The sequence below is a fragment of the Abramis brama genome, assembly GCF_963993115.1.
Source record: "Abramis brama genome assembly, chromosome: 24".
Taxonomy (NCBI): domain Eukaryota; kingdom Metazoa; phylum Chordata; class Actinopteri; order Cypriniformes; family Leuciscidae; genus Abramis; species Abramis brama.
The window spans coordinates 17,460,671-17,478,643 of NC_139986.1; the positions used below are offsets into that span (position 1 = coordinate 17,460,671).

Consider the following 17,973-nt stretch of genomic DNA (forward strand, 5'->3'; position numbering starts at 1 on the left):
TTAATTTACTGATATTTTTATAAAGGATAACATTTTACTTGTCATATATAAAGATGAAGATGAACATGTTTAAACACGCTATTTATCTGGCCGTGGTTGCTTAGTTGGATCTGATAACAGACGTAACAACTGTCTCCATGGTTTCAAAGTAGACGCTTCAGTCCTCATCAGCTCTTGTTGGGATAAGTAGTTCTTTTTAGGTACCAACTCATGCTACGTCACTTTGCGCAAACTACAAATCCCACAATTCCATTGCTGTGTGAAAAGTTTCTCACTGAAGTAACTTACATGAATGTTTTGATGAAGCTAAATTTTGTATAACCCATACTGTAAATTGCTGCTATATATACTTTGCAAACATGTTATAAAATATATTATATTATCTTACAATCCAAACGCATGTACAAAAGACCATGGCTCTCAGACCGGATATTTTTCGTTGGAAAACAACAAAGACTAAAACACCAAGCAGTAATAAGGCGAGTAAAACCTGCTTCCTCTTTGCTCACACAGTTCTTCACATTTAGCTTCTTAGTGGTGTTTCCCTTTTTACAATATTCAGCCAGAGGTATTAATCTAAATAAATGTCACACTCGGGTTATCTTTGGTCATGCACATTGGTTATTAGTAATGAAGGAATGTATTTGTAGCTCAGCAGAAAGATTTAGCTCAAATGTGCAATGCAAACCCATTTAACCCGCAAATAGAGCCAGTTTAAGGTGAGACGGCATATTATTAGTCAGGGAGGCCAGTGTGACAAAATATTCAATTTATGTTAACTTCAGGCATCAACAAGGCTGGAAACCTCTTGATTCAATGATCAGCTTATGATAAATTTTGATGACTCAGTCTATTTTGAATTGAAACAATGGTCATAGCTTCATATAAAATTCATATTTTATATTGCAGGTGCAGCTGAATGAGAATGACATAAAACAGTGGGTGAAGGTACATTTCAATCATTTAAATACATGTAATGCAGACAATTAATGTGTATGTATGCCATCCCTTGTGAAAAAGAAGTGTTCTTGATATTGAATGTGTACTTACATATAATATAATATTAATGAAAATCACATCAAGGGATAGTTAACTCAAAAATAAAAATTCTGTTCATTTTCTCACCCTCAAGTTGTTCCAAACCTGTATGAGTTTCTTTCTTCTGCTGAACACAAAAGAATATATTTTGTAGAATGTTGGTAACCAAACAGTTAATGGGCCCCATTGACTTTCATAATATGAACACTATGAAAGTCAGCTGCTACCGTCAACTGTTTGGTTACCGACATTCTTCATAATAGCCTATATTATTTTGTGTTCAACAGAAGAAAGAAACACATACAGGTTTGGAACAACTTAAAGGGTGAGTAAATTAATGCAGAACTATCCCTTTAAGTGTACTTAAATAGGATGCACTTTCATGGCTATATTTCTTAACGTACCCAAGTACACTTTAAAAAGTGCCCTCCGTAATATTTTTGTTTCAATTGCAATTAAAATTCCGAAAGTTTCCGAAAGCATCACATTCAGTTTGAACTTATATTATTTTAAAGTAGGCATGAAACTTAAGTTGCAATAGTTATTTCTTCCCTATTGTGACGTATCTGAGTGAAAAGGCTTCTCGAACTAGAAAAAATGTGGGGCTGGACTTGATTTTGTAAATCGGGAATCGATTGGATCATTGTCATTTGCTATTGTTGCGATCTCATGATGCCACTATCATGCCAGTAAACACATCATCAGAGAAGAGATGTCTCTGCAAGATTATCTCCACTTATAGTATATCATTTCTGTAATAAGTACTCTTTTTTTAAAGTATGCTAAAGTGTACTTCTTTTTCACAAGAGATGCAGTGTCTGTGTTTATGTATATATATTGTAATTAAAACTTTTGTTGTATTCTCATTCTCCTCAGAGGGTGGAGATGGCTTCAGAGTTCGCTGTAGCTGAGGTGTTTTCCATGAAGAAACCACGTGGTGGTAAAAACAGTATGGCGCTGCAGAGCGTAGAACAGCTACAGGATCATGATGATGCATACAGTGAAGGTAGTCTTTAACTTATTAATAATATTCAGCACTACACACATATTCAGATTTTTTAAATCAGAATCACACTGACGTGTCCTCATTCTTGTATTCCACAGCTCAGTCTATTCTAAGTGAATGGATGAACCAGAAGTTACGTCTGGAGCTTGAAATGGATGATGACGAGGAGGAAGAGGAGATGAGTTCCAGTAAAAAGGATGATTCAGAATCCAAACAACTTGTTAAGACTTCACAGCCTAGTTATAATAACTTTGATGGTACAAATGAACAAATGATCTGCCTTGTTTTCCTTGAAGTTTACCTTAAAGATCCTAAATCTAAACCAATGTTATTTAGGTATTATTTATTTAATATTAGTGTATTTATAAAAAAAAAAAAATGAATTGGCTTTTTTTTTCCAGAGATTTTGTTAGGTCCTTTTAGGTCATTATTTTAATTTATATATAGCTTTAATTTATTTTTATTTAATTTTTAGTAAAAAAATGTAATCTAATATTTGTATTTTATTTTATTTATACAGAAGATTTTCATAGTTAATAATAATTTAATACTAAACTGGAGTTTCTCTTTTGTTTTTTAGACATGTACTTTCACCTAGCGCAGGAAGAGGACAACTCTGTAGTGCACAATTTCCTCCAGGACCTGATGGACACAGAGGTGTTGGACTTTGGAATAATGGAGAACCTCAAAGTCGACTCTGACCTGAGTAAGAAGAAATGGAGGAACCCTAGCATCACTATGGAGGTGCGTCACAAGCAGGTAAAGGAGAGCCGCATGCGCCGAGATGCAGAGCGTGACAAACTGCATAAAGAGAAGGAAGTGCTAAGGGAGGCGCGAGAGGAAGCCTGGCAACTGGAACAGGAGAAGCAGAGAAAGAAGAGACAGCAGGCTCGCAGACAGGAAGAACTGATACAGCAGGAGATGATTCGCTTGCGCAGAGAGATGGAGGAGAAGAAGAGTGTGGAGCAGCTTGCACGAAACATGTACAACAATCACAAATGTATTTGGACACCCTAACCACCATTAAAAATGTATGAATGTCAACATATCAAACAAAGTGGCATCTACAAACAAATCTAAACCCTTTCTCAACTAACTTCACTTGTCATCTTTACTGATCACACGGTTATTTTTTGTGGTTGTATGAAGTCAGTTCCCCTTAAGTTTATACCAGGGTCTGATCAAAGGACCATGGTGCTTTGGGGCACAAATGTCCCACTATATCCACTGCAGTTGTTCTATGATATGCATGATTATTTAATAATTTAATGATATTTTCCTCAATTGAGGTTTTAGGACAAGACCGGTGGTGATCTGGAAGGATCTGGTTGTACATTTAAGGAGAATAAATATCTATATTTCTCACTGCTTGGGGCGCCTTGGAATCTGACACTAACCAGAAAGAGTCTAAATACATTTGTTTTAATTTTAAATGTAGTATTATAGTTTAAACCCTAACAATTTTTTTTAATACTTTAGATGTTTTATCTTGAAGAGTGTGCTTGTACTTTTTTTTAAAATAAATGCCACTTGGTTTGATATTTTCTTGTTTAATGAAATGACATGAATACATTTTTAAGTGTGTTTTAAGTGTCCTGATACTTTTGGGGGCCATTATCTATAATCCTTCCAATTGAAATGCCATTTAAATTTTTGAAGAGATGATTACATGACATTTTTATTTCAATCTTACACAGGGAGAGGGAAAAGCTCCAGAAACAAAGGGTCACTGAGTGCTCTGTCATTTCAAAATGTCATAATTCCGTACAGAAGAAACAGAACAAAGACCTCCAACTTAAGCTGAAGAACCTGGAAGCCAAAGTTCATCTTCTCAATTTGCAGGTTAGAAGATATTACAGATTAATTATATTGTATGCAATGAACACTTATGTTTTTTGGGTAGTACTTTATTTTACAGCCCTATTCCACATGGACATACTATGTACTTATTATAGTAATTATAATAACTGGGTAATAACTAGGTACTAACCCTGAACCTACCTCTAAACCTAACCTTAACCCATGCAGTTACCTTGTATTGCCCACTACTTTCTAAGTACACTGTAAGTGCAAGTACGGGACTGTAAAATACCGTTTTGTGACTGGTTGCATTTGTTTTAGTGCATGCACAGGCATTTTACGGCATGGTACTCTGTGATAATGGAGAGGAGGGTGCGTATGGGCAAGGCAGCGGCGCTGTGTGATTGGAGGAGGCAGCTGAGGGCATGGCGGGCATGGCGGGCTCTTGTTTGGGCCAGAAGAGAGGAAAAAGAGGCTGAAAGGACTGAAGAAGAGCTGAGACTGGAGCACAGGCAGGAGAACTCAATTTATAAAAGCCTGTCATTTAGGGCTTGATAAACATCTGGAAGAAAAGCGATGGCTCTTTAACTAAATGTTTAGACTAAAAGAGCATATTAATTGCTTAATTAAAGGTTAATTAAAAGCTTTCATTCATCTTGGCAACCTTGGCAGTCAGACTGGTTTTAAGTCATATCTGTCGTTCCCACAGGCGCTGTCAGCAGGCGGTGGAGAGTGACCGCAGGAGGCTTTTGAGGCGCTGCCTCAGTGATTGGCTTGTGTGGTGTCGGGGAGAATGTCATCGCAAGGAGCTTCTCCGACAACAAGAAGAAACCCGATGTAAAATGGCTGCCTTGATCAGTGCGGCTACTTCTGGGAAACTAGGGGCGGAAAAATCTCCACCGATTACCAACCCACCTGAAACACTCAGTCTTACGGAACACATCAGTCATCAGGTAAGGACATATACTGAAATATTTTTTTATTCTGATGAAAGTATTCCACAAACTATCTTCATCCCACCACAGGAAGTGCCAGCAGCTCCAGAAAGCAGTTCACCCACTGCACAAGCCACTAAAAGCACTGGGCGTTCAGAGGCCCCGCCCACCCAAGCATGGCAGGTTACGCGACGTCATGCCGCTCTCTCATCGGCTGAGCAGCGACGGGCCCTTCAGGGGCAACAGCAGAAGACCACCCGGAGTGGAAGCGCAGAGCTTAGCGGTGGACAGATCAAACACGGCCATGTGGACCTGCAGCAAACCGTAGCAGAGCAGAGGCGCCTTCTGAAAGAGCAACAGGAGCATATTCTGCATCTGCAAGAGAGACAGAACATTCTGGAACTGAGACATGAGGCAGAGAAATCGGCACTGTTAGCAACAGGACCTCCTGAAGCTATAAGCACATGCTGTCCACCTAAACCCAACACAAAGACTGCAAGAAGTACAGAAAAACCAAGGTACCCTCATATGTGTGTGGCATATTCCCAAAATCAAAAGAATTGTTTGTTTGTTTGTTTGTTTTTTGCATAAAGGCAATCCAGCGCTGGAAAGCTTCTCCGATATTAAAGGTGCAATAAGTGATTCTCTACAGAAACATTTGTTATTATGCTGGTTAAAAGTCTCCTCATATCCTGATAGCAATCACTGTGTTAAGCTGTATAAATGTAATTTTATGATTAGCTACAAGTGTGTTTTGGTGCTCGGTCCGATTCACTTTTCAATAGCGTTTTTAAAAAACCTGCACCTTTAAAATAGGCTTGATTTTATTTAATTTTTTGTGAGATTATTATTTGCATGGAGAGGACAGAATAAATATACTGTAAGAAATCCACCTTAGACACCAGAGTGGATCAGAATGTAATATTTGCTTATTTCAAGTGCTTAATGTAATCCCTCTAGATTTTACCAAAGGGTCACTTCCCACTGCTGTTCTATCCGTGTATTTGTGTGTGGGAGACAGAATGTTTGTTAGTCACAATTTCACAAAGATATTCATGATCCTTACAATCTCAGAACAAAGAGTGCCTCAAGAGAAAACGCCAGCAGCCACACCGACCAAAAATCATCTCTGCTTCGTTCAGCGCTTCCCCATCCTACAGTACAAGGTCAGTCGTACGCACACACAATCAAGCAGTTAGAAAAACTGTCACTATGATGGTTCCAAGCATGGAATATTAATTTCATGGCCATGCCCTAGATTTAAACACTCTGATGCTGAATGCATTGAATACAGATGCACATAATCGCTATACACTCATAATCCACTTTGCAAGCCCAGAACAATACCAAAACCACACAATACCTTTCCCATGTGCTAAACCTCAAATTTCATTGTTTTTGAACGCAAAGTCATATTTGTTTGTTAATCAGGGTTGTTTGAGAATCTGAGTGGGTTGGCGCACATGTCTGCGTGTCTCAGCGGGAGGTTGTCAACAGCCCCCTCAACTCAACATTCTGCTGAGTAAAAGCCCCTACCGACATCCAACATTTATGAGATTATTTATCAATCTGTGAGGCTGACTGTCGTGGCCTTGGCAAAACAAGACGACCAATGAGATGTTTCTCACACTGAAAAACTGACAAGTTATTGTCCTGCTCAGGGGTGCGTTTGCCAAAAGTATCGTTAAACAAAATATGGTCGCAAGTTCCATTGACCTCTGTTGGTAACAACAAAGCTTGTGACCATTGCTTTTGGGAAACGCACACCAGGTCTGATTCAAAATGTTCCTCGCCTTATATTCCAAACCCAGACTTTTGTACATGGTAATTGTGTTACCAAATGTTTTTCCACCTCCTATACTTAAAATAATATTAAAAAAAATGTATAAATGACAAAAAAATTATAAGAAAAGCTGTTGTTGAGTATAATTTTTTTTAATTCAACTTTGTAAGTTTCTCATTCTGGTGAACTTCACATTGGTGAGCTTGTATTTTCAAAACGGATATACTCCGTATATACAGAGGGGGGTAATTTCCCCCCCCATATTTTATATACCTGGAACATTTTTGTCAATTTTGTTGCCATTTTTGCTATTTATATATATTTCTGATTCTGGTTGCAATACGACTCATAAGATCAGAAGAACATACTGCAGAACTTCACAGTGACCCTTTATTCTCGCCCTTAACTGATGTCTCTGTCACCCCAACTCTGTCTCTCACCTTCCTTTCTTACGTTTCTTTCAGCCATGGAGGAACGAGCACGCCAGCGCGCCGAGCGCAGGAGAGAGATTGAGGAGCAGAGGAGACAGAAGGAGGAGGAGAAACTGGTAAGACTTGCTTCTCTTGAAGGATGGAAATAAGTGTATGTGATGACACAAACCTCTCCTTTTTTGTTCTTTAGGCTCAAATGAAGGCAGCTGAGGAGGAAAGGCTCAGAGCTGAGGAAGAAGAGAAACAAAAGGAGGTAGAGAGGAAGAAGGAAGAGAAAAGGCAGCAGAGGAAGGTCTGTGGCGAAACACATTATCATGGATTTATAGGCTTTACATAATTAGATTATGTAATTATTAATGGCGATTATTTAAATGGTAGCTGCTCTGCATGTGTTCCATACATGAGGGATATCTCAAATCTTGCGGCTTGTTAAGGAGAGGTGCGTTTTCACTTTTCTACAGGTAAATAACTGTAATTCAGCTCGTTCAGGTGATTTTCAGCGTTTAGGGATGATGGAATTGGTTAAAAATATCCCACGCCTCATCTAGGGACCAGAATGCCAGTGTGCAACCAACTGGAACGCCCTAGCAACTGATTAGAGTATGCTAAAAACCATTCAGAATAACTTAGCCACATTCAACATAGCCAACGAGTTTTGCATAAGAAAGCGCATCTAGAAAATCTAAACAAAAATGTATATCTAAATTATTCATCATGTTTATGCACACAGCTTTTTAGTTTATTCGTTTTAAGGAACTGTGTTTGTGTTTATGTGAACTTAGAAAGAGCTTGAGAAGCAGAAGAGAGCAGAATGGGAACAGGAACTGTCAAAGCGGGCGGCCCAGCACTACCTCAGAACCCTGTTACTGCACCGAGGCCTGGCACCATGGAAACTCCTGCTGGAGCAAAGCCATGTCAACACACAGGTCAGCTCTGCTGCAGACACACACACACACACACACATTCATGCCCTACAGTAACAATGCAGGCCATTCGTCTGCTTTCCAGACAGATACTCACACACTCAATTATTCATCCAAAGAGTTATGGCCGCTCACACAGACAAGAAGACCAGCTGTTGCATTGCATTAACTCTTGGCCCATTCCCCAAATTTTAATGATGTTTACAGTATACTGTTGCGTTTCCACCTGGCTAACCACCTGTTTTCAAAATAAATGACCAGAGCGGATATCTGAGATGCAGGATGGAGCGACTGAGAGGGAGAGACAGACAGAGAGAGAAACGGATGACGGAATGGCTTTGAATTCAGAATTTGCATTGTTGTTTAGATATTGATTCACATCCATGAGAGCAGAAACCTCAAGGTCCAATTAGTTGCATGTGCCTCTATCTTTACAGTTCTCACAGGAAGTCAGCAGGGAAAGTTTGCGATCCATATAAACCATGGGAGTACATGAGATGATGACACTGTTAATTAAAGCTGACAGTTATTTATGTTGCGGTGCTTTTGGCTTTTCGGTCTCCTCCAGAGAGCGGCGGATCATTACTCTCTGGCTCTGCAGAGAAGCTGCTTCTGCTCTTGGCGGCAGTGTGTGGATGAAGCCCACGCAGAGAGAGAGGCCAGTGCCAACCAGCTGTATCACAGGATCCTGCTTCAGAGGGCCGTGTGGAGCTGGACAAGGGTGAAACGCCACACACACGCATTACCTGTCAATGATTAGAAAAGATTCAGATTTTAAGACAGCTTAATTTGGGATAGCCACAATGTGTGTCTTATCGACTTATTATAAATAAATAATTTAGTTAATTTATAATAAATATGTATTATTTAGATATTAATTTTAGTTTTTTTAAATAGTCTTGTCGATTTATTATAAATAAATTAATAAATAATTAATAAATGTATTCATTCATTATTTTAATATTAATATTTTTATAGACATAAATAAGTGTATTTTTTTGTAATAAATTAAAAAAAATTCAGGCATATTATAATTAAATTTGGTACAGCCACAAAGTGTCTTATCGTCTTATAACTTTATTAAAATGTTATTTTATTCATAATAAATTAAATACATATTTATTGTTTATTAATTTTTATATTATTTTAATATTTATATTTATTTGTTAGTCTAAAAAGTCTTAAAAAGCTAGAAAGCTTTAAAAAGACAGGCATTTATTTATAGGCATATAAATAATTGTCTTGTTTATAATAAATTCAATTAAAAATGTGACTTATTTTTTTTTATAATAGCCAAATAGGCAAAAATTGTATTATCAAATTGTTATAAATATATTTAAAAGTATTTATTAATTTTAATACGAATATTTTTTTGTTTGTTGTAAATATATATGAAATTATATATATATATATATATATATATATATATATATATATATAATTTATATTGTATTATTTGTAATAAAGGAAATTAAAATTAATATTAATGAAATTAATACATTAAAAAAAAAATCTAATGTACTATATTTATTATCTTTACATTTTCTGAAGAAATTATCACCAGAACTCACCAACAGGGGAGCCATGTGGTTACTAATGTTTTCTGGGTAGTTTTGGCCCAAGCCAAAAGAGCTCATCGCATATTTATGTGCCTTAGTTTAATATTTAGGGTTAGTAATATTAATAAACCCCTATCCTTAAGTATGAGCATTTCTCTGCCTTTGATTTCAATACTTACCAGTTAAAAGATCTGCGCTGTATACTGGAAGCACGAGCCGAGCGGTTCCACAGGATACACACCCAGAGGAAGGCGTTCACGGCACTGCTAGATCACGCTACAGAAGGGCGAATAACAGCTTGGGACAACGAGCAGCGGGCAGAGGAACACAACAGCAGGTCTTTACCTCGTATTAGTGTGAATGTGACCGTTTACTGCACCATAAGGCCAAATCTAAAGATGAACTTGTGTAGTTATAAAAGAATTTAAAGTTTGCTCTGACTTTGGTTCTCTGGGCTTTGTAGGAGAGCTGTCAAGAAGTGTTTTGCTAGCTGGAGAAGTCTTCCTGTTGTCTTGCGAGAGGAGAAAGAAAGAGAGGAACGCAGAGATCAACTCAGACGTAAAGTCTCGGAGATTTTGCCTGACTTCCACGCCTCCCCTATTAACTCCCTGTGGCGTTCCGTAAATCCTCTTTAACCAGCACACAGGCTGCAACTACCAAGCTTTACATCACATCATTAAATGACATTGACAACATCTGCAGCTTGATGAGCCACCGTGTTTAATCTTTTTACGCTCGTTTATTTTTCCATGGTACAGTTTAATTGAACAACTTTTAGAATGAAATGCATTGCATTATAAAACCGTCTCACATGAGACAAATAAACATCCGGATTTTGAACAGCTTCTTTATCTGCTTCTGTGCTTAGAAGGCATTTAATGGAAGGAAACCAACTTTGATTCAAAAACACTGAAATGTAGCAGGATGGTAAGCAGCATAGATTTATGCTCAATTGAAGCACAAGATAAAGCTTGAAGAGCTCTATACGACATTAAGAAAAAAATCTTTGATAGTGTAATTCAGCCCATTGTGCTGTATGGAAGTGAGGTTTGGGGTCCACTCAGTGATCAGAGCTACACTAGATGGGACAGACATCCAACAGAAGCCCTACACACAGAATTCTGCAAAATTATTCTAAAACTACAAAGGAAAACACCCAATAATGCATGTAGGGCAGAATTAGGCCGATTCCCATTGATTGTTAATATGCAAAAAATATCAAGTCCCACAGAATTGCTACATTTTAAAGCACTTCAAACCCAAGAACTGAACACCGAAAAAAGTCCCCTCAGTCAGCTGGTTCTGAGACTTACTAACCGGACTAACTCTACTAACACTAACCAGTCTCAGACCAGCTCTGCTTCTCACAAACATCAAAATAAACCAAATTATCAAAGTGTCTAAAAATACATATCAGGAACATTGGGATCAGGAAACGCATAGTAAATTACAATTCTATCGAACTCTGAAATCAAATTATGAATTGGAAGAATATCTCCAGAGTGTGAGAGATACAAAGCAGAGACGGATCCTGAGCAAGTACAGGCTGAGTGAACACAGTCTAGCCATCGAGACCGGCAGACACAGAAAGAGCTGGTTACCCCGAGAGCAAAGGGTGTGTGTTTAAAGCACTTTACAGCCATGACTGAAGTAGAACAGATAAAGATCATACTAGGAGAGGGACAAACAGCAGCACTTGCTGCCAGATACGTGTGTGTGTGTGTGCCACAGCCTGAGAGACAGCAGGTGAATGTGTGTGTTTGACCTCTATGTGTTTCCCTACTGTCCACCACAGTGACCCTCAGTTATGTGTGTGTGTGTGTGTGTGTATGTTAAAACACTGTGGTATCAAATGTTCACACATATTTTAATTTGTTACACTGTTAATTTGATTTGTATAAATAATTTAATTTGTACATTTAATTATTTTGATGTCTTTATAATTATTCTATGTATTCCAAGCTTTGGCAATATTGTATTATGTACAGTCATGAAAAGAAAGAAAGGGAGGGGGGGAGGGAGAGAGAGAGAGAGAGAGAGAGAACAACAAACATGAAGCTCACCATAAAAGATTCATACTGAGATGACAGTTTCAAAGCTGTGTGATGTCTAGATATAGATGAATTGTTGCATCACTTCTGATGTCCCAAAAAATGTTTGACATTGAATGTGCATTCACATATTGGAGTTGAGAGATCAAATATTAGACAGTACAATCCATAATTGATCCAACTAGCAGTGAATGCAATCCAGAAATGCATATTTGTGGTAACAAATACTCTCATTTGTTAACATTAGTTAATGCATTAGCTAACATGAACTAACAATGAGCATTTTTTTTACAGCATTTATTCATCTTTGTTAATAAAAATACATTTGTTTACTGTTTGTTCATACTAGTTCACACAGTGCATTAATTAATGCTAACAGATCATTTTGATTTTAAAATTATATTAGTAAATGTTGAAATTAACATTAACAAATGAAACCTTATTGCAAAATTGTAAAAACTAAATAGAAATTCAAGTTTCAAATAGATCCTTCTGAGTGAAATAACTAAAAAGAATTTTGGATTAGAAAAAAGAAAAAAAAGTATTTAAGGAGACCTTCACATATTATCTGTAATGTCAAGTCAAGTGTAAACACTATCCACCGCAAATCATCTCCACGCCTGAGTAGTGAAGCACTCGATGATGAATTACACTAATAGAGATGTATTATACTACAACACTGCCATCTACTGATCCACAACATTCGCCTGACTCTTGATGAGACCTTGACCACAACGTTTCGAGCCATAAAACTGACTCTGGAATGGATGTTGAAGGCATTAAGTAGCACAACATTATACTTCACTGAGTGATAATTCACTTTAAAGACAGACTTTTCCATCAGAAGTCACTGCCAGTTTAATGTCTACACCAGATCTGATGTTTTATCGTTTGACAGCTCTGAAGCCTTGCTCATGGTTAAGAATTCAGTCCAGTTACTCCAGAAACCTCGGGAGTAGGTGCCGGTGTCGATGACCAGACCCCAGAGACGTCTGCGACCGGTTTTCTCTCTCGCAGCCAGGCGTGCCTCACGTTCGGTCACATTGAAGCTGACGTTGATGAGCTGTAAGATCAGCAGGTGCAGCAAACCTCCCGTCACAAGACTGCTGTACCAGGCACAGGTGAAACACAGAGCAGAACTGACCAACACAAAGACATACAAACGGGTTGATTATTATTAATACCTTAAATATGAAAAATGCTGCTATAAATCTTGTTTTCTTTAATGGAATATATGTATTATAAATGATTTATCCATGCACAGATTGCACAGCTTTTTTTAAAAGTCATATACCCTCATTATCTTTAATCAAAATAGCTTCCCTTCCCTCTTGCAGTGACATCTCTTCTCTGATGGCGTGTTTACTGGCGCGAAGGCGGGACAACCTGTCTTTTCTTCATTAATGATAACTTATAAATCTTAAAAGACAGATTGTTGCGAGCTACGAGGTTGTTAATCAATGGTATTAGCTTCTGTTGAAGCCGTCAGCCCATAATTATATATAATTAGTAGTTTTATATTTCTCCATTGTTTTTAATATGATCATGCTGTTCGCAATGCTTCATGGGATTGTAGTTCTTTCCCTCACTAAAGCCGTTAAGTCCACAGTCTAGTCCCTTTGTATTTTTGTCCAATTTTCAAATGTTTTTTTGCTTCAAATCAAAGTTTGTAATGTTGTAATTCACCTCGTTGCTGGTTGGGTTTGGGTCATGGCTTATAGCGCGTTAATTTGTGCAATTTGTTCCATGTTAAAGAAACTTTTAATTTGAGTTGTGTTGTAATTGTTAACTACAACTAATCCTAAATTATTACAAATCTTTTTTGTTACATATATTGTTTTACAATATAAAAATTAAATGAAAAACAAACTTAAAAAACGTTTACAAAATTAGAAATGTAGAGTTGGCAAAAAACTAAAATACTAATTCATTAAGTTTAAGTTGAGAAGTACTAGAATTATTAAAACTGAAATAGCTAAATAGAAATGGGGAAAAAAAAGACAAGATTCCTAAAACTTTAATTAAAATTAAATTAAAAAAAGAAAATATAAAATAAAAGCCAATTCATAATATAAATAAATACTATTATAGTATATAAAAAAAATATCTTAAATATTTGGGAAAGCCAGATTTTTGTTCTCTTAACCCTCAATGATTCTGCGAAACACTGATATGGTGCATTTGGAGCAGTTTACACAAACAGAAAAGCAACAAAATTGAAATTCCATTCAATTTACTATTTTAAAGTGACTTTCCAGAAAAGAAAATCATATTTTTCCATGAATAACTAATGAACTGGAAGGAACTGAAGTGGTGAATAGAAAGGCTTAAACAGCAGAAGCATTTGTGTGTGTGTTGTTGTTGAATCCACACCTGTACTGCTTGTAGACGTCAGGACAGTAGAGCAGTGCCGTCATCACACTCTGATGGGGACACACGCTTCGAAGAACCAAACTGATCCCGTACAGCGACGTCAGCAGAAAGAAAACAAGCATCAGAAGGAAACTGGGGTGATTGGCCTGTCCCACACAGCTGTTGATCCTACCACAAAAACAAAATGACCGACAAGACACCGAACTGAGACCTGGAGATTCACTTACACATATCAGTTACACAGAATAAGAAGAACGCAGAGGGCGAGATCAACTCACTGTCTCCGTTACACATATGTTTACATGAAGAACAAGATATTTCACAGGACACAAAAAACCTGATTGACTCGACAAGGAACACAGAAACATTTTTGAACACAAGAGGGTAATATGCAAACAAGACACACCTGGGAATGATCACAGAACTAATCAACTAGAAAAACTACAAAAGGACTACGAAAAAGACACACAGGACAGGGAACAGGAACAGAACCATGTCAAATGCAAACTAAAAGTCCAATTAACAAAGCACAAGAAACACAAAGCCGGGTAATACATAACAATTTCTCAGAATTCTGGTAATGCTAATTTTGTATTTGATAGGCTTGAAAAATATTGCATGAAAATTTACCATATTTTTTTGCACTGGGACATTATTTTCATGTGAAATGAAATTAAAATATTTTCAAAAATTCTTATTACATTTAAAATGTCTAATTATAAAACGATTAATTATAAAAATTATTATAATTATATTTGATGAATTGCAAAAACGTTTAAAATTAAATGTAAAATAAAACGTATATTATATGTACACATACATTACAATCTTATAAAAGCAGAAGCCAGTTTTATAAATACAAATAAAATTAATTAAATTACTAATTTTTTAAATTAAATGAAATTAAATGTACAAATTACTAAATACTTATTTTTCCTTTTTTGTTGTAAAATTATATATTTTTCATGCTGCAATAATGAGAACTTTGGGAGAAAATGTGTTGAATTTTATGTTTGTGTTTAAAATATTATTTTGACCTTATTTTTATTTAATTTGACATGAAAATATTCTCATATTTCTAATTATAAAATTATTATTAATTATAAAAACATTATAATTGTAAACAAAAAATACATTTACAAAAAATGTATTTGTAAAATTATGCGTAAAATAAAATGTATATGTACACATACATTACAATCAGCATAAATTAAAGGCAGAAGGCAGTATTATAAATACAAATTAAATAAATACACACAAATTAAATTACTTTTTTATTAAATTAAATGTACAAATTGCTAAATACTTTAAATGTAAAAAAGCACTTTAAATAATATCTTATTTTTCCTTTTTTTTGGTTGCAAAATTAGATCATTTTCATGCTGCAATATTGAGAACTTGGCAGAAAATGTGCTTAATTTTATGTTTAAAATAATTTAATACAAAAATACTAATGATGCTAATCACAGGCTTTATTTTCTTTATGCTTAGTTTTGTCTTTTGATTTTTGCATGAAATATGACCCAAACGTTACCTGCAGATGAAATTTACTCAGATAATAATAACTAAGACCCTCTTGAATAAGGAACCCACCAGACACAGTGGTGGTCCAGACGCAGGATGCAGACTCCACAGATCCTGCAGTGTCCGGCTCTCGGGGGACGCACCACTTTGCATACTGTACACCAGTTCCTCCTCTGAACACTCTCCAGTGCTGTCCCAGATTCATCAGTTTGTTCAAGAGGACCGGCATGATTGGCTATCACCACCTGGTGCTGTTCTCCATTTAGATAGGCAGCATCTACATCAGGTGGTGGTTTGTGATAGGTCACTGTACTATGAGTGTCAGATGGACAAGGCCTGACGTAGCCTGGCCCCCTCTTAGTGATTATGAGAGAAATGACCGTGAGAGCAACACCCGCCGTCACAGCGCACAACTGAAGATGATTCACATCACCGCGAGGGACGATTTCGGTGATGAAGAGGTAGAACATGTAGAAAAGGGAGAAGAGGGCGAGGCTGAGGAAGAATAAAGTGCGTCCTTTCTTTCGGTGAGTAAAGTAGTAGTACCAAATGACCATGATGGGCACTGCTGTTAGCACTACAATACCCAGCAGGTAGTGCAAAGCTGCAATGTGCAAAAAAACAGGAAGGAGAATAAGAGGAGGGATCAACGACAGATCAACTTGTCGGGCACCAGATATCCAGGGCACCCGCAGACGATCACTGATCGTGGCAACTACCCGAGACAGAGAGCCTGGATTTTGAGACTCCTTCTTCATCCATCTGGAAAATAAATGATTCGATCATATTCTTAACACATTTTACTATATTTAAGGGTGTGTTCACACTTGGCAGGTTTGGTTTGATATAAATGATCTCTGGTGCGATTGCTCTGATAGTGCAGTTCATTTGAATAAGCATTAAAAGCCGTCATCTGAACCTTGGCACGCACAAAACAAGTGGACCGAGACCCACATTTTCAGGGGTTCCAAATGAACTCTGATGCAGTTCGACTGAAATATATATGCAACATGGACCAAAGACACTCTCAAAAAAACAAAAACAGGACGTGATGTCACAAGATGCGTCCCTACAAAGGACAGAGTGCTCGAGAATATCAGATTTTTCTCGTAATAAGAGCCATTACAGTTTGGTACTACAGGAGTCAGGAGTACTGCAGCAGATCTTTGTGTGTGCAATGGAGGAATTCCTGCCACTGTTTTGACACCTTTACACATTTTATAAGCTGTTTGTTAAGATGCCATCATATAGGACATACAATGAGTGCATTAAACCCAGAACACAGCATTGTTTTGGATGTTCGGAAAGTTCTGTCTCAAATATATGTCATAAAATCTGTCCAAGCAGGTTGTGACCGTATCCTTATTCCTTTTGTTTAAATCTGATGTTAAAAAATTACAATGTGAACCAGGTGTATTTTCTTTTTGATTAAAACAAGAGAACCGAACTACAAGTGTGAACAGACCCCAAGTAGAAATCTATGAATCCCTCGCTCACCTGTCACAAGCCTCATCCAAATCCTCACAGTCACAGCAACATCCTGCCATGTGACTGCGCCCGCCATGGCGATCAATGTACTCACAACAGCACAGAGGATCATCCTGATCTAGTGTTCGACGGGATCTCTTCGTCATGACGTCAACTTAGAAAACATAGGTGAGGGCAGGTATCATTCCTGTGAGGGAAACAAATTGAAAATTTTAGATCTCATGTCTCGATTTATTAGACTTAATTTCCACATGCTTTTATCCAAAGCGATATATACGGGTACAATACATACAAGATAGGCCTATTCAATTGATCTCTTCATGCATTCACTAGGGATTGAACCCATGACCTTGTACTACATACATACATACATACATAAATGCATACACATATATACATTCACACACACCATAGACTGTAAAAAAAAAGATACATACATATATACATACATAAATGCATACATGCATGCATACACACATATATACACACACCATAGACTGTAAAAAAAAAAAAAAAGATACATACATACATACAGAAAGACATTTTGAATATATTTTAAATATTAACATTTAATAAACACATTTTTGTACGCGCAGGTTACGAGACTGGAAAGTTCGTCGGATGTAAAGCGATGGTGTTTAAACGACACACTGCCGTCTAGACCACGTCGAACAAAAGCACTCACTATAATACGTAAATAACCTCATAGGGACATAACGTTACTAAACGTAGCATATGTGGCATGCGTTGTTTCGTACTTACAGCACAAAACAGTCATATTGTAGTAGTTCCTTTCGGAAGTGCTGTCAGTATAAGCGCCAGCTGTAGTCTCATTCTCGGTATCGGAACGTTCTAGTCGGTTTACCACTCTACTGGTAAGCCGTTTTAACATTTAATCATTAAAAGAAGCTGCGCAAGAAACACTAAAGCAGTCTAAATCTACGAAGAGCACCAGGAAGTCGCGTAGCATACACAGCAACCGCGAACAGACAGCACGCGCTGTGTGTTTGCGTGTGTGTCGATTGTCGAATAGACTGCCTTCATCTTCCTGACGTCAGTGCA

At 37.1% G+C, this 17,973-nt stretch overlaps 2 protein-coding genes across 3 annotated transcripts; one reads left to right on the forward strand and one right to left on the reverse strand.

Annotated features, from left to right (window-relative positions):
- Nucleotides 1-1,923: 1,923 nt before the first annotated feature.
- ccdc191 (coiled-coil domain containing 191) lies at nucleotides 1,924-10,313 on the forward strand (the record flags this gene model as incomplete). Its single annotated transcript, XM_084102675.1, has 14 exons — nucleotides 1,924-2,044; nucleotides 2,143-2,301; nucleotides 2,625-3,027; nucleotides 3,742-3,886; nucleotides 4,166-4,356; nucleotides 4,554-4,797; nucleotides 4,870-5,297; nucleotides 5,854-5,945; nucleotides 7,027-7,109; nucleotides 7,184-7,285; nucleotides 7,776-7,919; nucleotides 8,485-8,637; nucleotides 9,658-9,812; nucleotides 9,939-10,313. 14 exons carry the CDS (start codon nucleotides 1,924-1,926, stop codon nucleotides 10,108-10,110), a joined length of 2,592 nt encoding a protein of 863 aa, XP_083958801.1. The 3' UTR covers nucleotides 10,111-10,313.
- Nucleotides 10,175-17,957, reverse strand: zdhhc23b (zDHHC palmitoyltransferase 23b). 2 transcript variants are annotated; one of them, XM_084102682.1, is made up of 5 exons: nucleotides 17,674-17,957; nucleotides 16,921-17,098; nucleotides 15,493-16,185; nucleotides 13,900-14,067; nucleotides 10,175-12,665 (listed from the first exon to the last, which is right to left on the reverse strand). In XM_084102682.1, exons 2-5 carry the CDS (start codon nucleotides 17,055-17,057, stop codon nucleotides 12,392-12,394), a joined length of 1,272 nt encoding a protein of 423 aa, XP_083958808.1. In that variant the 5' UTR covers nucleotides 17,058-17,098; nucleotides 17,674-17,957; the 3' UTR covers nucleotides 10,175-12,391. The 2 variants fall into 2 exon arrangements, with proteins under 2 accessions (XP_083958808.1, XP_083958809.1); XM_084102683.1 differs by having other exon boundaries at nucleotides 11,424-12,665; nucleotides 13,900-14,058; nucleotides 17,674-17,944.
- Nucleotides 17,958-17,973: the final 16 nt, after the last annotated feature.

What these genes read in the sequence shown, in the direction of transcription:
- zdhhc23b (XM_084102682.1), bottom strand. Translation starts at nt 17,057, where the DNA reads ATGACGAAGAGATCCCGTCGAACACTAGATCAGGATGATCCTCTGTGC. An exon ending in TTGGATGAGGCTTGTGACAG is followed by an intron (nt 16,186 to 16,920) that starts GTGAGCGAGGGA and finishes TTTATTTTCCAG; the next exon opens with ATGGATGAAGAAGGAGTCTC. An exon ending in CTGGACCACCACTGTGTCTG is followed by an intron (nt 14,068 to 15,492) that starts GTGGGTTCCTTA and finishes TTTTTGTGGTAG; the next exon opens with GATCAACAGCTGTGTGGGAC.